Raw genomic sequence first — 21,390 nt, forward strand, 5'->3', positions numbered from 1 at the left:
TTAGATGCTTTTAGACTTGGTTTCCCCCTCTCACTCCAAAGCTCAGCTTTCAGAAGGTGGCAGTATTGCCAAACAGTAAGCATCAAATGTTACATGGAGCACCAAGGAGCCAAAGGATCTGGCAGGATTTTAGAATCTCCCCATGAGCTTTCATTAGAGGAGGCAGCAGGGCTGTGCTACTTCTAAAGTCTTCTTTGTCCTCCAGAACAATGGCACACCCAGAAGTCCTCGATGTGTGCAAAACATTAGTGGACCCATATTTTAAAGTGACACCTTGGCCTTCCGGGCATTTCTTTACAAACCTTATCCAAAAGTGCCTGTGGGCCCCTCCACTGACTGATGCAACGCCTAGAATTGTGGATTTAAACAATGTGACCGTGGCGGGATCTAGATGGTTTTTATTTTCTTTATACTTAGTGGTATTTTTTTTAGATTTCCTGCAAAGAACATGCTTCATAATCATAAAATAAAAAAGAGAAGGCAGCATTGGGCATTAAAAATATGGCGGTAAATATGGAAGATGGTGTGCCAGAAGAAGCTCACATCCTTATCTTTTTCAAGCACGTGAGTACATGCAACAAAATGGATTCAAGGTTCTCTCCTTATCCCTAGAGATCAGCTCAGTGTTATTGCTAATCTGGAAGCAGATGCCAGCAGGAAGCTGAGACATTAGAACTCTATCTCATGGAACTACACCTGAGAAAGTCCTTTGGTGGGGAGAGGACAGGGGGTCAGGCTCCTAAAGAGACGCGTTGGCATATCTAATGGGAGACGGTGAATTACCTGTTGCAACTATGAGCCAGTGTAGGTTATCAGGACTTTGAGGACTGAATTTAATTTTTAGGACCTGCCACTGAAAAAAGATCTATAAATCTTGGAGTGTGTCTAAGGGAACTACAAAACTGATCAAAGGCTGGGAAACAGGCACTATGAATAGAAGATAAAGTGGTTGCATTTATTTACCTTAGGTATGAAAAGCCTAGCTAGGGAATTAGACAAATTCCCATCTCCATGAAATGCTACTATGGTCCTCCCAATCATGGAGGTGAGACCTGAATTTATTAACAGTCTTCAGTTGTACAAAGCACAATTGCACAGAAGTTAAGTGTTACTTTTACGCTGAGACTAAGAGACTAAGGCTAGAGTGAGCACAAATTAACCAAGCGGAAGTGATTTAGGCCAGGCATTTAGAAGAACGTGCTGAACACCAAGGTTAGAGTTATCAGTTAATAACTGCGCATGGATTAGTAGGAAATGAAGCTAAGGGTTTAATATAGTAGAAAGATGGGAGAGGACAGAGACGGGAGAGAGAACGTGCCAAATTAGGCTGCTTCATACTCTCTAAAACAATGGACCAGGGGATAAAAATGAACCACATTCAGGAAAGGACATTAAGCTTTAATCAAACCTCATTTATGAAAACCAGGGTTTGCAGATCAGGTCAGTCTGGGAATGGTGACCTGCTTTGCGGGGGAGCACTCACCCGAGGTGTCTTTTAAATAGCATATTCCCACAACTGTTCTGTTTTACAAGTATTTGATTTAGAAAATTGTGATTTTCTTGGGTAATTTTTGAGGGTACTTCTTTATATGAAAGCAAGCATACCTATAATCATGCATCCATTACCAGTTCATTGGAACACAACTCTGACTCCACAAACAAGGCCAACAGCCCGCTGGTGTGATCCACACAGCGACCTGCATAGCCTTTGAGATCTCTTCCAACACTTTAATCCTTTCAACCTGAAAAACCTAGAAGACAATCCAAAGATTATCTCTACAACACTAGATATTATGTTGAACTATATGAAACTGCCATTTCTCAGGTCAAAACAGTCAAATACCAGCTATTGCATATAATTCAGCCTAATACACTAATTATTCCAGTAATTTGTCTGTACCTGGTCTTCATCTTCACGAAAGCTAAAGGCTTTAATATACTTATGAAAGTTTTCAGGTCAAAATATTGGTGGACATGTAAATGCCTGTGTTCATAAGGAGGAAGAAATTACAGGGTTGGGATTAAAGATGCGCTTTTAATAAACCGCTTATAGGCATCTTGCTCATCCTTTTATTATACCAGACACTGGTGCCTCTTGTCTGACTTCAGTATTTTTCAGACTGTGGTCAAAAGAAGTCCAAAGGCCTGATCTGCCAACCTATGGGAAATTCTGTCTGAGAAATGGGCCAAAGAAAGAACAGTGGGGAAGACAACAACACGTGTACCATGTTACAAGTTTGGTGGAGGAAGACCACAGCAAAGCTGTGAGCAGACAAACAGCACGTGGCTTCCTCCTTTCTAAAACGTAGTATTGCTTCATGTACCTGCTTTCAGAAATCTGCATAAGATAAGACACCTGGTACACATTGGAAAAGTCATATCTGCATAGTCATCTAAAATGAGACAAGCTTAGCTGAACTGAAAAGATTTTATTAACAATGTAAAATGTTAAATATTTTTTACGATCGGAGCTAATTCCAGCATGCCCTAAAGCGTTAACACTATGCTGATGCGCAGACTTCATGCTTCAGAGTTCAATTAGAACAAAATGTCATAATATTCAAATTTTACATTTGAGGGTAATTGTATATGTTACTACACCATTTCCTAACTGGATTACTTCATTCTCCAAGAAGCTGAAAAAGACACCATTGGATCGAAAGGAAATTAGTTGCCCATATGCATTGTACGAAGGTATTAGGATTATTGTGTATTTACAAAATTTAAACACTTTTCATAGATGGTCTTTGCTGCATTATAAATTAAGATATTTTTCTGTTGAAGCTCTTAGATTCTGACGGAATGGAAGACTAAATGTAAATGAAAGCAGAGAAAGCAATAGGTGAGGTGGTGTGTTGGCTTATATTGTTTCTAATGATATTGATAGATTGGATTTTAACACAGTTTTGCAGTTTTAAATGGATTTCTATGTTTAAAGACTTCTTCCACATAAGATAAATTGTTAACATGAGATCAGCAAGAGCTGTAGGGTTACTAGTGTACGTGAAATGATTTTTCTCTGTATAATCCATTTTAAAAGACCTTTAAATAATTTAAAAATCATAATTCTTGCATCTGTCATGGTATGGTTTGGAGCAGACATGCACAATGTCGACTTTAAAAATCCTTTTAAAAACAGCCTGCTTTTTGAATCTGTGGTGTTGTTTTTTTTCCCCTTGACAGCAGCTACTTTCAAATGTAAAATCATTTAAAAGGGTAGAGAGAGGCGGATAGAAGTAATAAGGAAGCAAAGGAAGCATAGAAAACATAGTCAGAAACCAATAACTGTGGTCCAGCTGTCTGGAGTCCTCGGCGTCTGTGGTTTTTTTTTCAGGTCTCCCTTGGGATGGGTTTCCAGGAGGAGTTGTCTAGCTGGAGACGAGACAACATAGCCCAAAGAACCTTCTCTTCCGTCTTCTAACCAAAGGGTAGGAAGTTAGATTTAGAAGACTGCTGTCATCTGTGATGGGACAAAGTACATATGAGTGAGGTACAGGCAAAACCTTCTTGTGAACTGGCTTTAAAAATCCACCATCTTTTGAATCAAGGTTTCTTAACCTTATCACTATGGACATTTTGGACCAGATAATTCTTTGTTATTGGGGGCTGTCCTGGGCATGGTAGCATGTTTAATAGCATCACGGCCTCTACTCACTAGATGCCAGTAGCAACTCCCCCACCAGTTGTGACAATGATATGGCCAAATGTTCCCTGGGGGAGGGACAGAGAGCACACAGTTGAGAACCAGGGCTTGGAATTAAATGTAAACTGCTTAGCTGCCCCATCTTTCAGTTGGGAAAAGTATAGATTCTTGGGAAGAGCCCACGCTTTGGGGAAAGTAGCCTTCTTTTCTAAACTTGCCTCTGCTATGTACTAGCTCTGTAATTTGAACATGCAACTTAAACTCACTCAGCTTCAGTTTCCCCATCTGTCAAATAGGGTTTAATATTAGTTAGATGAGGATTAAGTGAAATAATCTATGAAAAACATTTAGCTTGGGTGGATACCTTGGTGCCTAGCAGAGAGGAAGCACTTAGTAAATAGAGCTACTATTAACTATTCCCCTTTATGTAGGAAGGTCGCCTTGCCTCCATTCACCTACTTCATGTCTCAGGAAGAAGTGTCAACTATTCCCTGTTCAGTCTTTCCCTCCCACTTTCTATAGATATCCATAACAAGGGCAAGAGAAGCTGGCCAGCTGTTGAATTCATAATGTTTTATTTGAAATTTTTCCCCATGATGACAAATAGAGGAAGAAATAAGCCTGAAAACCAAGTTTTGTTTAAGGGGCTGGGTTTTAGGAAATAGTGCAGTCCAAAGAGAGGGTGAGCAGAAATATCCTGCTGGGCAGAACTGGCCAGTGTGGGTCCCAGAGGCTCGAGAAGGACCATGAACAAGTATGCTTTTCATTGCCAACTGGGATGGTGCTAGAACATAGTGAGACTGGAGCTACGGGCAACCCCATGGCTGGTTGGTTTTTGTTGATGACTGAGCCCAGGCGCTCAGGAAACTGTCAAGAACAAAGAGTCCTGGCTTTTGGGTCCTCTTATGTAAATTGTGTCATCCCAATGCCCAGGCCTTTCTTCCCCTTTCCCAAAGGTTCATGTAAGCAAATTAGCATCACCCACCACGTTGACAGTGTTCCTTGGAATGGTACCTACTATGTTATACATTTAGATGAAACTGAATAGCAAGTTGGAGCCAGGGAAGAAAACAGGCGCCTCCGCTGGGCACAGCAAATTAGTCAAACACAGTGCACTTTCCCAGTCTCCACAGATTAAAATCCTTTCTTAAAACACATTATGCTAACATGGAGGGGAAAAAAGACTCTCTTTGTCCTTCCCATGGTGAAAAATAATTCACTATAATCTGGATGCCAACATTTTGAAAGCTAAAAACAGGCTGTCCTTCTTTTATACTTAAACTTGCTCCGTGTAGGTAGAAGAGAGTAAAGGGGGAATAAAGGTGGTAGAAGGAGACTTGACTTGGGGTGATAAATACACAATACAATGTATAGATTACATGTTATAGGCTTATACACCTAAAACCTACATAATTTTAGCCCTGGCCAGTGTGGCTCAGTTGGCTAGAGCATCGTCTTATACACTAAAAGGTTTTGGGTTCTATTCCTGGTTAGGGCATGCACCCAGGTTGCAGGTTCAGTCCCTGGTTGGGGTGTGTATGGAAGGCAACTGATTGATGTTCCTCTCTCGATTTGATGTTTAGCTCCCTCTCTCAAATCAATAAAAAATAATTTAAAACCTACATAATTTTATTAACCAATGTTACCCCAATAAATTCAATAAAAAGTAAAAACACATACATATACAAAAGCAAAAACAAACCTTACCCTAAACAGTTACGACACTGAAAGCAATGTCAGAGAGTCTATGTGAGCCAGATTTCTCAAGATAGTATCTCAGAGATGAATCATGATATATTTGGAACAGAAAGATAGCACACTTTCTCGCCATTTTTCGGACTCTTACTTCTTTAACCACCAAATGAGCAATGACTTACTGGTAACCTTATTGGATATAGCAAAGATATAGCAGATTCTTAAGAGTAAAGAATTTTATCTTTCGATATCTGTTTGGATACTGACTACATTTCCTGAAACTCAAGTTCATCTGCAATTCAATGCTTTTTTGGAACAGAATCATCAGAACTATGGAGATATTTATAGGAAAGAAAATCTTTGTACTTTATTTCTTTAAGACTTGGAAGACCTATTTCCTGAATTTCCATATATCCTTTCTCCAAACATTTAAGAGATTTGGGGAGTGACATAATTGGTATTTATATATTATAAAATGCAATTCTGAAATGTACAGTTCTTACTACATGAGGAAATGTCTACTACAATGTTGTATTTACAAAGAAAGTATGCATGTAGATGCTGGGGTATGTGGATACTGTACATTTGCTCCCATTCTCTCCTTTTTGTTATACACAGATATTAAGAGATTAGAGGTTCAGTGCACAAGATTTGTGCACTCAGGGGGGGTCCCTCAGCCTGGCCTGTGCCCTCTCACAGTCCAGGAGCCCTCAGGGAATGTCCGACTGACGGTTTAGGGCTGCTCCCTGCAGGGAGCGAGCCTAAACCGTCAGTCAGACATCCTTAGCACTGCCACAGAGGTGGGAGAGGCTCCCACCACCGCAGCTGCGCTCATCAGCTGTGAGCCTGGCTTCTCTGACTACCAGGGGGCAGCTCCTGTGTTGAGCATCTGCCCCTGGTGGTCAGTGTGCATCATAGCAGCCGGTCATTCTGCCATTTGGTCGATTTGCATATTAGCTTTTTATTATATAGGATGTGTATCAAGACTGACAGTTGTCAGAGGGGAGGAGGATTGAGGGGCTATGTGAAAAAGGTGAATGGATTAAGCAGTACAAATTGGTAGTTACAGAATAGTCACAGAGATGTAGATTACAGCATAGGGAATATATTGTGAAAAATAAGCATGGGGCCCAGTGGGTGTTTGAGGCAGAGGGGGGCCACTCTGTAAAGTACATGATTGTCTAACCACTATGCTGTTCATCTGAAACTAACACAGAATAATATTGAATGTAAACTGTAATTGAAGAAAAAGGACTGACCCTTGTATCTATGCATTCATTACAGTGAATGAGAAAACTTTTGTGCTACTGAAATTCTCTTCACTCAGTCTTTATATCTATATTTCACTTGTGTGAGTACTATACATACACACAAGCATGTATAGTACTCACACATGAATAGGAAGTGTTAGGAATGATAAGAAAGTGTTAGGATGTTAAGCAAAGAACAGGCTGCCTATTAAGGATGACTGCTGGTTTGGGGCATCTTTGTTGAGCATTGGTGACACCTCAGCCTAGCCCAGAGCTTGTCTGATTATCACCCAGAGCTGAGGTGACACAAAAGCTCAAAAGTTGTTGGCAGACGTTCAGAGCAGCTTCCTACACCAGAGGAAGCTGACCCCTGCAGTAAATGCTGAAATTCACCGAGCAATAAGTATGCCTGCAACAGTGTGAAGTGAATTAAAGTCCAAGGAAAGATGTCTTTCCACATTGATTAAAATCCTGTCTCTGAAGTAATGGGTGACCCAAAGAATGTGAGCAAAATGGATCATTTCCCCACTCACTCTAAACTTTCTGGGCTACTCCACTTGAGCTTGTTGAGACATCTTTGATTTTTATTACAAATGTTTGAAATTTTTGTAGCATCTTTCCTCCCAAGTATATACTCTCAGAGAACTGTAACCTAAGAGAATTGTAAATGTGAAAATAAAAAGTGAGGAAGGAAAGGGAAGGAAGGAATGCATAGGAGAATGTGAAAAAAACAGACTAGGAAATTCAACCATCAGTTATTTCAGATCTCAATCATTCAATGTTTAATTCTTGGATGCTACTTGAGCCACTGGAGTTCTCTAAGGCACAATGATACCATGTTTCGGTTGCTCAAATTTCCTTAGCTAATAAAGGATTTCTTTTTTTTTTAAAGGTTATTTTTTAATATATTTTATTGATTTTTTACAGAGAGGAAGGGAGAGAGATAGAGAGTCAGAAACATCGATGAGAGAGAAACATCGATCAGCTGCCCACTGGAGATGTGCCTGCAACCCAGGTACATGCCCTTGATCAGAATCGAACCTGGGACCCTTGAGTCCGCAGGCCGACGCTCTATCCGCCGAGCCAAACCAGTTTTGGCAAAGGATTTCTTATATAAATGATATGACAAGAAATAGGAACACATAAAAATGAATGAGAAGTTTTCAGCCATGGCCAACCATACCAAAAGGTTGCTGGTTCAATTCCCCATCAGGGCACATACCTAGCCTGGGTGAGGACGGGAGGCAACTGATCGATATTTCATGTTCTCTCTCTCTCCCTTCCTCTCTCTCTAAAATCAATAAACATATCCTCTGGTAGAGATTTAAAAATATAGGGAAGTTTTCAAATAATAATCTGAGTTTAAAGCTATGTTCTTAGGTAAAGTCAAAAAAAGTACTTATAATGGCCAGTAAAAGACCTTCAGTTAACCCAGTGGTTCTCAAACATTAGCTTTCTCAGCATCGTCTGGGGGGCTCATTAAAGCACAGATGGTCGCCCTACCTCCAGAGTTTCTGAAGTAGTAGGTGTGTGGTGGACCTGAGAATTTGCATGTCTTACAAGTTCCCAGGCCTGCCGACGCTGTTGGTCCTGAGACCACACTTGGAGAGCCATTGAATTAGCCAAAGTGCATGCTCTGTATCAGGTATAGATGGATCCTAACAGAAAGATGGTCCTTGGCCTCAGGGACCTTCCTTTGAGTAACTATGAGGCTTCAACAGCAATGCTGCAAGAGAGATACAAATACAATGTTATGAGAATTCCAAGTGGGGAAGTTACTCGCAATTGGAGGAAGAAGGAAAAAGGAAGAAGACATTCGTGAATCCACAGAGGCCTTGGTATTCATGGTGGGCCACAGGGATGAGGAGAACTTGGACATTTGGTGAAGTAGGGGGTAGGCATTCTAGATGGAGAGAATGAAGTGAACAAAGGTAGCCTGAATTTGGGCCCAAATAAACAGACCAGCCTGGCTGCAACGAAGGGTATATGAAGGAGGGGATAGTATAAAACAGAACTACTAAGAGTTTCCTAAATGGCCAACCTCCCCCTGCCTCTCTGCCTTCATATATGCCGTTTCTTTTTCCAAGGAAATGCCACCCCCCTTCTTCATTAGCTTAAGCATTTTCCCCCTGCAAAGTCTTTTCTGATTGCTCCATGCTTCTGCATTCCTTCTGTAAACAAATGCCACAGCCCTTCGCACATTATCTGCTTCCAACCGTCTTTCCTAGCATCCTATAAGCAACTCTTCATAGAAGCCTTCATAAATTTACCCTTGCTGCGCCAGCTCTTCATCTCCCACACACTCCTCAAACCTCCTTAATTAGGCTTCCAGGCCCCAAGTTCCAAGTAAGCTGCTTCTGCCAACATGATGTCATAAGGCTCTTCAGATTTTCTTCTCAGTCCCCCTGGTAAACTGCTCCTCTCCCCTCTGGGAAATGCCTTCCAGGACTCTTCTCTATGCACATTATCCTTGGGTGGTCTCAAGCATTCTTAGAGCTTCAGTTACCATTATGCTGCTGATGCTTAAATCTGTATTCTCACTGCTCCAGTTTACATGTCTCACCTCAGCATAAGACTTGTATGTATATCCACTCTTCACCACTGGGAATTGCTCTTGGAGTTCCGCCTTTGTCCAAAACTTCAATTGTCTTCTATCTCTACTGCTCCTCCTCTGTTCCCTCTAATTTAGTGAATGATACCATCATTCACTCTGTTTTCCAAGTCTGAACTTAGGTTTCATTGTTGATTTTGCCTTCTTCCCTATGCGGCCCATCCAATTGGTCATATCATTTTCTCCAGCCCCCTGGCTTAATCCTAACTAAATCCCTTCAATGGCTTCAGGGTAAAGTCCAAACCTCTTACTATAGCTTACAAGGATCTGAAAGATATAGGCCCACCTATCTCTCTAGTCTCTCTCTCAAGCCTCTTTTCTAACTACTTTCCCAACTAATGAAGTTCTTGTAGTTCATCAAAATGCCGCACTCTTTCATCTCCCAAAATGCCTTCACATATCCAGGATCTTCTGCCTAGACCAGTGATGGCGAACCTTTTGAGCTTGGCATGTCAGCATTTTGAAAAACCCTAACTTAACTCTGGTGCCGTGTCACATATATAAATTTTTTGATATTTGCAACCATAGTAAAACAAAGACTTAAATTTTTGATATTTATTTTATATATTTAAATGCCATTTAACAAAGAAAAATCAACCAAAAAAATGAGTTCGCATGTCACCTCTGACACGCGTGTCATAGGTTTGCCATCACTAGCCTAGACTATCTTTTTTTCTATCTCTTTCTTTGGCTAACTTTGATTCATCCTAAGAAATCTCAGTTCAGATACTTTTCAAAAAGTAATTATCAATATCCCCCCTATTCCCAAATCTGGCTAGGTGAGAATACAATATGCACTTGTAGCAACCTGTGTCTATGGCATCATTATATTCTAAGCACCACTTCCGTTGTCTTTCCAGTTGTGTGTGTGTGTGTGTGTGTGTTTTGTTTGCAAAATTTACATGTTCTACCCTGACGATTCCATCACAATTTCTGTGATGGGAGGCATATGTCATTTGAAAAAACTTCTAAGGTGATTCTTATCTGTTCTGTTGAGATGGAGAGCCTCTAAGGGGAGAGACATCCCCATCACCTCGCCCAGCATTGGACACGTCATCTGTGCCCATCATGTGTTGAAAAGGATGGCAGGGAAAGAAGCTTGCTCTTCCTTCAGTAGACAGTGAGCAGGCAGTTACGGTTGTGAGTAGGGGCTCAACATAATCAGAGTAACCCATTAAGAAACTCATGCGTGATCAGTGATGTGTGCGTCAGACTGGAGGAAAGAGAGAGAATGCATGTCACACTGAATTCTGCATAAAAGGTTGTAGACACTACAAAGGGGATGGGGCTACCAGTAAAATGGCCCAGAGTAACATTCAGGCACCAACTTGAAGCACAGAAAATTTTTATGGCAGGCCCTGGGGGAAGGACCCACAAGGTCACTTCCAGGCTCGAAGATGGCATAACTGTCCAGTGTTCCTCTGCCAGATGTCAGACTCTTCTGTCTGACACAATACGGCTGGTTCTGTGTATGGAGGTCCATATGAGAGTGCACTAGGGGTATGAATCTGGGGAATTGTTCCTAGACCCAGTTTAGTCTGGAGTAGGACTGTCCACAGGAGGAGACCAATTCTAGAGCAGATACCATCACTGACGAATTTGCGTCAGACTTATTCACATGCACGGTATTAACAACCAAATTCTAGGCAAGAGTGAATGTACTAACACCCCCCCACCGCATTTATTCAGTCAGAATTTTAGAAAAGGTGAAACTGTCTTTCAGGCTAAATTTATTCCCACCGATTTGTTTTGTCTGATTACAGCATGCATTCAGAAGATACTTGTCCTTCACTTTCCAATCTCCTTGCAGCCTTTGTCAGTGACCTTGTGGGCTCTCCACAGGTGTCTCCATTTGTAATCCATTTGACACAGCAAGACAATCATAATTAATGAAGCTCCCTACAGCACTGCCAGTGACCCAGAATGTAGGACAGGAGAGTCACTGAAGCAGTGGAAAGAACGCGGGCTGAGAGTCAGGAGATCTGGACACTGTCTGGAGGAACAGGGTGGCTCACTCTTTCTTCACGAACCTCTTTGTCTCCAGTCTTAACCTGAAAGGCCCTGTCTAAAATGAAGGCACAATCACGAACCAGTAAAATCTCTGCTCTTGGCCACCTTCCGTTATTTGCCATTGTAAGTCAATTTAGAGTACACTGTTGTTAAGTCAAGTTTTGCTTGTGGCAGGAAGGGGGGGTGGGGATCTGATTAAATCTTTAAGTGCCATGCTAAATGCAGAACAGTTTCCGATTTGAGGATGGGGATGGAGCCTGGGGACCAGAGGAGCTGAGCATTTCCAGTGTGGGTTCCCCCAGCACTCGCCTGGCAGGATTTTCACACGGTCAGGTTTTGAGGAAGGAAAAGGAGGGACAAGGAGTAGAATCTTTTCCCTTTTTTCCTCTGCTTCAAACACACATAAATGGAATAAAAAGAGAAAGAAAATAAAAAGCCAAAAAGAAAACAGATGTCTTTCTATAATAGTTTCCAACCAGTTAGTATTGTTTTGACCATAAGGGCCCATAGAAATGGAGTAAAACTGTCTACATTTCACCCAGACCATTTCCTGCATATATTAACCTAGACCTGCATAAGAAACAAATCACCTGGAAGGTGATGGGGAAGTCCCTGAGGTGCAGTTCAGCAATAAGAAGTCAGAGAAAGGAATCTGGCTGATTTGTTCATTAAAATGGTGCCATCTGCATCTGCTAAAAAGTGTTTCCAGCTCTGGAGACTTGTTCCCCTTCCCTGGGGCCTTCGCAGACCCTGGCCCAGACGCACACCCCTTTCTTTACTGGTCAGCTCGCAATGGCATCATGCTGCAAGCGCCCATTAAACATGTAGAGAACAGAGATGTATCTTCATATGCTAAGGGTTCCCATTTCTCCCGCAAATGAAGAAAACTGAATTACCCACAGGACTTCCCTCATTTTAAAAAATATTTTAAAATCCTATTGCATCACTCTCTCCATGAGAAGTCCTTGCCTCTCCTAGCTTTTTCCTTTTACTGGAATTCACCAAATTGATTCAAGGTTCAAGTCCTGGGTATCATTTATTTGAATGACTATTCTCTTTTTATTCATGTTTATTTAATTTTATTGATCTCAGAGAGAGGAAGGGAGAGGGAGAGAAACATCCATGATGAGAGAGAGACTCATTGATTGTCTGCCTCCTGCATGCCCCCTACGGGGGGTCAAGCCAGAAATTCAGGCATGTGCCCTGACTGGGAACTGAACTGTGATCTCCTGGTTCATCGGTTGATGTTCAACCATTGAGCCACACCGGCCGGGCCTCATTCACGTTTTTACTTACAGTATCAATCTTTAACTACTATTATGATATTTAAAATCAAATTATCTTTCTGTTTATAAAAGTGATATAAAGTTACACAAAAATATTTATATTTTTTATGATTATAAAAACATTCTAAGTAAGTAAAATGAAATTTTGTTTTTCCATTAATGCATGGTTCAAAAACTGGTGGATGAATTTTCACCAAATGTAGAAGGGATGTTTGGGATGGCCTGGTTTAGAAAAGAGGCTACATGGCATACATGGGATTCAGACGGGGCCCTCTGGGCCGTCATCCTCCTGGGCAGCTGGACGTGAGGTACAGCGAGAGGCCTGTGTGCTGTTGATGGGAATAGATTTGCCAAACACATTAGGAAGCTGAGGATAGCTTCAGACATGAACCCCACATCCAAAGTCTTGAGAATCAGTGTTCTGAACTGCAGGCTCAACCTTTCATGGATGCTACATATCATCAGGGACTGCTGTCTTTGATGATGACTTCGAGTTTTCCTGAGCTGAGTTGCTGGGGCAGCCAGTAAATAGCAGTAACAATAGTTACATCACCAATACCAACAACAATATAGTAAAGCATTTGCGAATGTTTGCTCTCTGTAAGGGTGGTAATAGGTATGTGACATGCATTGCATCACTTAATCCCCACAACAATCTCTGAACCAAGTGATACTGCTATCTCTTTTTCAGGGATGAGGACATGGAAATCTCCAGAAGTTAAACAACTTGTTCCAGGTCATAAAGTTGGTAAGTGGCAGAGCCAGCATTCAAATCCAAAGTCCCTGTTCCTAACCACTGGGCTTATTTCTAGCAACAGACTTGCATGGTGTGGTCACATGTTGTGGTAAAACATTGCTTCCTTAGAACTGACACCAGGTCACCAAAACACTGCACCCATGGCTCAAGCCAGTTAGCCGTGGTCACCAGGCTCTTCAGTTATCTGATACACCACATCCCCAGCCTCTTATTTTCTGACACCCGCCTCCAGCCCATGGGGCTAAGGCCACATTACTCCCTGGCCTCCTTGTCTGGTGTTCTCACTTCCACCTCTCCACCTGCTGCCACGCTGCTTCTGAGCAAGGCGGTGCTCATTCTCTGCTGCCAAGTCCTCTCCCTCCTTGCTCAGGGGCAGGCAGCACCCGGGGCTCCCTCCTGCCCAGGCTTTGCTCAGTGGGAATGATACTGTTTAATTAGCTAGTTATTAATAATAGGAAATGAGCAAAGGGGGGAGCCAGACATTATAGGCGTGTCATTTGGGCAGCTTCACCAGGAGGCTACAATTTCACACTCCCTAGAGAACCACCGGCCCATTCCCCACAGATTACTGGGGGAAGGGACCAGACTAAGGGGAAAATGGGTGCCTATACAGGAAAGTTGGGGTGATGTAGGGAAGGTGCCTGGCAGTCAAACTTGGGAACAGAGATCATTGGCCAGAGTGGGCAGGGCCACTGCAAACCTGCAAAAATGTGGAAATGCATAATCCCCTAGACAAAGGAGCTAGTGCTGTGACTCCTGGCGCTCTCCCTTGGCTCTGGTTCCTTTGGCTTTGCTCCTGCCCATGTTCCCTGCATAGCTGCATGGCCCAGGGTCCTGGAGACCCACACACGATGGACTGAGAGACTGCAACTGTGAGCACCAATTAAGTTAGCCCACTGCTGTACTGGACGGTGCGGACATGGAATGGAAACTCTGGGCCCTTGCTCTGATCTTAGCCCCGCTGAAGGCAAATGGGACTTCTTCCTTAGTGGGACAAAGGGAAACGGGACCTTGGAAATGCAGGTGTGTGACTCCAGAGACATAAAGCTTTTTTACACTATCTCATCCTCCCCTGTGAGTCTCAGAAAATTCTTTTCTTGGGATATCTCAAGAAGCCCACTCCCATAGCAACCCATGGAGACACGGAGATCTCCCCACAGGGAACAGGAACACAGGAGTTTCTTACCGCTAAAAACCCTCTCCCGCCCTCTACGTACCAGTCTCTGAGGCTGATGCTTCACTTAAGGCTGCTCCGGCCATGTATGCTTAGGGAAAGTGCTTACCATTATTATTAGTCCCTTGTACACAGCTTCAGACCTGGGGCTGCAACGTTGGGTGCAGATTTAACAAACATTTCTTGTTCGTGGCCAATGTTATTCTACTGTGTTCCAGGGTTGCTTTAGGTACTGGAGTTACAATAGTTAACAAAAGCTTACAGCAGTCCCTCCCTCATGGACTATCCCTTTTCCCTTTCTGGGTGAGGGTGCCTACTCCTATAGAATAGTTCTGGAGAAGTACTGCCTGGAGTCATCTCCCAGCCTTTCTACTTACAGCCTGTGTGACTTTGATTCAGTCAGTTAACCTCTCTGTGTCTCAGTTTCCTATAAATTGGAAACATTCATAGCATTCCTCTCAATGATGTTGTTAGAATTAAATAAGTTAAAATAGTTAATAATCTACAGTAATATATTTAGGACAGTAGCTGTAATATTGTGACTTATAATAAATATATATTTGGTCTTCCTCCTAAAACCCTTGGAATTTCTTAAGTGATGAGAGTTATAGAGGTGTCTTTTGTTATGTTAATGAGGAAACTTTTGAAACCGTGTAAGAATTGGAGGCGGGTTCCCAGGGGAAAAAACCGTGAGATTACAAGGTTGTAACTTTTAGTCCCAACTCTGACCTCTGAGAAGAAGAGAGAGAGGCTGGGGATTGATTTCAATAACCGATGACCAATGATTTAGTTAATCATTCCTGTACTGAAGCCTCCATAAAAGCCCAAAAGGATGGGGCTCTGAGAGCTTCCAGGTTGGTGGACATGTGGGGATCTAGGACGATCTGCATACTTTCCCCATACCTTGTCCTATGTATCTAGTCTATCTGGCTATTCCTAAGATATGTCCTTTTATAATAAACTGGTGATCTAGTAAGTGAAAGTTTTCTCTGAGTTCTGTGAGCCACTCTAGCAAATTAAACCCATGAAGGGGGTTGTTGGGACTTTCAATCCATAGCCAGTTGGTCAGAAGCACAAGTGACAACCCTTAAATTGCCATTGATATCTGAAGTGTGTGTGTGTTGGGGGGACGGGGGGGAAGGTATCAGTCTTTAGGACAGAGCCCTTGACTTGTGGGATCTGTTATTATATCCAGGTAGCATCAGAATTGCTAGGCGATATAGACATCAAGTCTAGTTGGGTGCTGAATCGTAGTGGCACACTTGAAGTTCCCAATGTATGTTAACTATTACTGTTACTTTATTTAGATAATTAAATGTGTAGATGGAAGAGATCTCCCTTTGGTAGTATTCTCCACTAGGCTGTACACTTCTTAAAGGCAAAGGCCAAGACTTCAGTTCTTTTGTGTTTGCCACACCTGGTATTATAGCGCTTCCACAGCTCCGGCAACAGATAACTGCTCTTGACTGACAGGGCCAGTGGAGGACACGTCTGCTTTGAGGCCAGGATAGATCTGGGCCATCTTCGGGCAAAACTGTGTTCACCGGAGGGATTCCATTCTTATTATCACATTTTTTGAGAAAACACAAAGGTACACCAAGTGCTTTCTGTTGTTTGTGTAAGAGAACTTGCTTTAATTTCTCTTGAAACACGTCCCAAGGTTCTCATGTTAGAAAACATCCTCTGCCTCAAAAGGAAATGACATGACTCACCTTGATTTTTCAATGGTAAAGGCATAGTTTCCCTGAGTTTGCTTAAAAGGTTTTTCATTTCTCGCATGTCTCTGTAAAAGTGATAGAAAGAAAAAATCGTCAGCTGTAAATTCTGGAAATGCAATCTCTGTTCTGTGATTCAATGGAAGGACAAGGGTCTGTGCTTAATTGTACTAGCTCTAGCTGCAACAAGCAAATATTGAATCTATTTTGCTTTTATAAGAAAAAAAACAACAACCCAAGATGAGTGACTCTCGGAGGAAAGAGAACCAGCCTGGCCAAGATTTCTCTGGGACATTCTGCTGCAGGAGCCCTCATCTCTGCCACGGGTTGGACCTGGCCAAGATCAGGGAAGAGCCTCTGGTCACGAGGATAGTACTTCAGATTTCCAGGGGGAGGCGGAGGACACACAACTAGAATAATGGGGTTACCCTGGGTAAAGCTGAGGCTGGGTGCTGGTCAGATGGCTGTTGTGGTTGTGTAGGTTCACTTCCTATTGTCTCTCTTTACCAGGATTGGAATTTGGTGTAACACAGGTGTTAAGCATTCACAGGGCTAATACTTATTAAACTGACTTGGAATGATGGGAGAGAGTATGACAAATTCTAACACTGTCAGAGAAGAGCTCTTCATAGTGGATGAAACGGAGAGAGAGAGGGAGAGAAAGAGAGAGATGTGACAGGGGATGGTGGGGGTGGTGGTGGTGGTGTGGGACAGCTGGGCCTCCTCTAGACCAGTGGTTCTCAACATTCTGGCCCTTTAAATACAGTTCCTCATGTTGTGACCCAACCATAAAATTATTTTTGTTGCTACTTCATAACTGTAATGTTGCTACTCTTATGAATTGTAATGTAAATATTTGATATGCAGGATGGTCTTAGGTGATCCCTGTGAAAGGGTCGTTCAACCGCCAAGGGGGTCGTGACCCACAGGTGGAGAACCGCTGCTCTAGACACTGGCCTATATGTCTGACACTGCATACCTCCAACATCCTTCCTCATCCCAGACTACCTATGACAATGAGATCACACAGCTGGAGAGTCAGAAGCCATCTTCCGAGTAGGAGGAGGCAAGATGGACTTTTCAAATCTTTGGGATAAGGGTTTCCCATATGTCCAGCAATGGTTATCCACTGGAGTCAGCACCCTTGAAATCCCAAGACATAGTGGTGGATTTCATTTGAAAGAGCAAATATCAGATACATCTTTTTTGTTAGGCAAGCAATAGCTGTCACCCAGGATTTAAGGGGGAAAAAAAAAGTTTTTTCTAGGGGGCCGGGGCAGGGGATAATCTTAAAATGAAGGATATACTATCTATTAATCAATTTTTTCCCTGCAATTTGAGGAAATAGAGCCATATTTTAATTTTAGGTTGGAAATCCCTCAGTCCATGTCATGAAACACAACTGTTCTGTTGAGTATAGTTTGATAACCACTTGCCCTAGGGCAGTGGGTCTCAACCTTCCTAATGCCGCGACCCTTTAATACAGTTCCTCATGTTGTGGTGACCCCCAATTTCATTGTTACAAACTGAACATAATTAAAGCATAGTGATTAATCACAAAAACAATTTGTAATTATATATGTGTTTTCCGATGGTCTTAGGCGACCCCTGTGAAAGGGTCGTTCGACCCCCCAAAGTGTCGCGACCCACAGGTTGAGAACCGCTGCCCTAGGGAGACCCCTATGGGGTCTCCTCCTCAAGTATTGACTGGTATGTGAGAAGGAACTCGGGAGGAGCTCTTGGAAAGGAGCAGAAAGCAGCCTGTGGATCTGTGGAAATACACCTGTATAAACACGCAGAACACTTTCCGCAGGTGTAAGGATTGTCTGTGCGGTACTGCATACTGCTAAGCCCCAAAGGGTATTTCTAGAAAGAGAAGTTGAGGAGAGGGAGAAGGAGGACAGGGCCCTGCATCCAGAAACACAAGGGCACCCTATGCTTTCCTGTGGCATTCCCAAGGGTAGATGGGATGGTGGGTGGTGGGCAGGCACAAGGTGGGGAAGGGCTAGTAATGCAGAATGGGAGGCAAGGTCTCCTTCGAGAGCACCCTTTCTCAGCCTTGGACGCTTCATGGGAGGATCACCTTTTGCAGAGCCCTACTCCCTGAGAGCCTGATTTGGTTGGTTTATGGTGGGGTTCAGTCATCAATGTTTTTAAAATGACCTCCTGGTGATTGTGATGTGCAGCTCAGTGTGAGATCCTAGGGCTGAAAAACAGAGGAACTGTGGGAGCCACCCTCCCAGACAGGTCTATATTCCTGCTTCTCTCAGTCATTCCCATCTCCTTCAAACTGAATCCAGGCTTTAGGATGAACTGAAACACGGCCAGCTCCTTGGGCTAGACGCCCCTATTGTTACGGCTAGGTATAGCTTGCTTCTGCAAAGCTTCAAAAAAGGAAAAGGCTTTGCTGATGGCTTAGGCCCTGACCACAGCCCTCTGGCAGATATTTCTTCCTGGGCATAGAGCAAAACATTTTCCATTTTATAAATTAAGATAAATCACCCCCTCATCATTTGTCTATAGTTCTAGCAAACTGTGCCAAACAGCTTTATTGTTTGAATTGTTGGATTTACAAGCTTATACAAAATCCAAGTTTTATTAATAGTACATAATTACCACATGCTTCAATTTTCTATAAAACACAGAAATTTGGCAATTAGCTTTAGAATTATATTATGATCTGAAAGTAGAACCACAATGGCTATAAATGCCCTCGTGTGTTACATTTCTAAAAATTAAAAAAGAAAATGTTTCTTATCTTGTCAGTGACTCCCCCCCACCCCCCAACCCCACACACACACCCTCACACCCCACACAGAGTGCCGGTTGGAAATGCCCAGCATTCATTCAGCTGCTTTGTGCAGACGCTGGGGACATCAGTAGCAAAGGACAAGATATTAGCTTGAAGGACAATAAACAAGCACCTTGTCCTTCTGCCTCACAGAATAGCATTTTTAGCATCTAGATGAGACATGGCACTTATCATTGCACCCTCCCCTCAAGTGAAACAGAATCACTGTTGAATCTCTTCTTCCCTGTCTAGCAGTGAGCAACTGCTCGCTAAGACAGATGCATTAACTCGCTTTGACCACTAAGGGGCCATCAGCTACATTCTGGGAGAATAAGGGACGGGAGCCCAGCAAAAAGCTGTTTGTGAACTAGACAGCATGCGCAGCCCCTGCGTGGCAGCTAAGCAGGCCATTCCAAGCATCTGAAATCCGAGAACCTCCCAGAGGCATCTTGGCACAATCTGGGGACCCAGATAAGCTGTGACGGTACGTAGATCCAACTTTCTCCCTTGCCAAGGAAGCACACTGTGTTATTTCCATGGAGACGCGGTTGTGGTAGAGTGGGGTGAGCAAGCTGCCTCTGCAGGAGGTTCTGCTGGTTCCATGGCAGTCTGGACCCCTTCACGTCTCAGTCCAGCTTTCTGAGCACTCTGTTTCTGACTCTGAAACACAAAATCTTGACTCTCTGCAGCCCAGAGGAGTGGAGGAGGATTGGCGGTCTATTTAGGGTAACTTCCCACTTACCTCTCAGTGTTCTCAATGTCTGTGGAAACCTGCCAGGCATGCTGCTGCGTATCGACGGGGGATGAAGCGGAGTCCTCTAGAGCAGGTGGTTCAGTGCTCTCTTCAATTTTGCAATCCAAACTCTTGGTTCCCCCGCTAGGCTCCTTTCCTAAGGGGCAGGGAGGTGGGGCCCGGGGGAGGGGGTGTTGGTAAAGAGGAGGCAGACAAGAAATCATAAGTGCAGCTGTAGGCCCAAGACGTCATTACGAAGGTTGGCTATGCTTTGGACCAAATGCTCCATTAACACTAATTTCTGAATACTAAAATAATTGATGTGTAAAAATAAATGTGTGTGTGTGTATGTGTGTAGCATGTTTTGCACAACATTCTGGGAGAGATAGCTTGAGGTCGATGCAATTTGAAGATCAAAAGTAAAGGTCCCGTCTTGGATGCAGTGTTGGTGCTCTGTAACCCACTCTTGGGGAGTTAGATCAGGAGAAGGAGATAAGCCATTAAGTGGTGATGAACTGTATACCATTCATCAGCCGAGAGTAGAAATGAGCCTCTGAATACGCAGCCAAAGCACAAACACAAATTTACCGTTGAGAACTTTTGATCATTTTGCGTGGACTTTATGCACATTGATCCTAGGTAATGGAATTGCTTTTCCAATTTTATGGCATGCTGTTGGGTGGAAATTAATTAAGCACATAATTTAGCATATTACCACTTCACAATGGGAGGGCACTGACCTCTTAAAAGCTTTTGCAGTGTGCCTCCTGGGAGAGTGCAGCAAATGCAGTCCATTTGCTCCCCACCTCTGGGCAGGTCAGCGTAGGATGCTAGTCTGTGAGGTTGAAATGCCTTGGGGAATGGGGTATGGTTTGGGCAGCAAAGAAGATACACACAGATGGAATTCCTTGCTCTGTGGGCTCTGCCTGGCTTAGGGGTCACAGTGGCCCCTGTCCTGCCATCAGGACTATAGTGCCCAAAGGTTTTACTCCTTATTTCAAAATGAATTCACCTCCTTATTTCAAAATTAAATATATCAGGTATATTATATTATCATATTATATTATATTATATTATATTAGTTTCAGGTATACTAATTAGTTTCAGGCATATTAGCTTTAGAGAACTGGTAGTATAATGTTCCTTCTTGGAGTCCTCTCTCTACCTTCCTCAGGTACACCTTTTACAACAAAAGCATCAATAGAATCCAATTCATGACCACTTTGTTTGCACTTACTGCCTGCACTAATTCTACTTTTATAAGACAAATACCATTCTATAGCTTTTTCAAAGTAAAATAACTATTCATGTATTCCTGAAACGCCTATGAGATTGTAATGGCAAGCAATAGCCTCCTTTTCCTCATTTTCCAGACCTAGCTCTATAATGTGGGTGAACAAGAATAGCTCTTGCACGTTGGACTTGAAGTTTAGTACTTGTGTCAGCTCACAAACTCTCTGAAAAAATTTCAGAATGTTATCTTTAAATTTTTGAGTTATGAAAGGACTCCGAAATACGTCTAGGGATGGATTCTTATTATAGTAACTAGAGGCCCGGTGCACGAAGTTCATGCAAGAGTAGGCCTTCCTTCCCCTGGCTGCCGGCACTGGCTTCCTTCTGGCACCCGGGACCCAGGCTTCCCTGGCAGCCTTGCCTTCATCGGGAAGATTGTCCGGAAAGATACCTGGTCTAATTAGCATATTATGCTTTTATTATTATAGATTT

General features: G+C 42.9%; 1 protein-coding gene across 1 annotated transcript; it reads right to left on the reverse strand.

Annotated features, from left to right (window-relative positions):
* Positions 1 to 289: 289 nt before the first annotated feature.
* RGS7BP (regulator of G-protein signaling 7 binding protein) lies at positions 290 to 19,938 on the reverse strand. Its single transcript, XM_015563071.1, has 3 exons — positions 19,675 to 19,938; positions 16,139 to 16,209; positions 290 to 3,460 (listed from the first exon to the last, which is right to left on the reverse strand). The coding sequence occupies exons 1-3, from the start codon at positions 19,887 to 19,889 to the stop codon at positions 3,369 to 3,371; spliced, it is 378 nt and encodes a 125-aa protein (XP_015418557.1). The 5' UTR covers positions 19,890 to 19,938; the 3' UTR covers positions 290 to 3,368.
* Positions 19,939 to 21,390: the final 1,452 nt, after the last annotated feature.

Source organism: Myotis davidii, unplaced genomic scaffold (assembly GCF_000327345.1).
Source record: "Myotis davidii unplaced genomic scaffold, ASM32734v1 scaffold135, whole genome shotgun sequence".
Taxonomy (NCBI): domain Eukaryota; kingdom Metazoa; phylum Chordata; class Mammalia; order Chiroptera; family Vespertilionidae; genus Myotis; species Myotis davidii.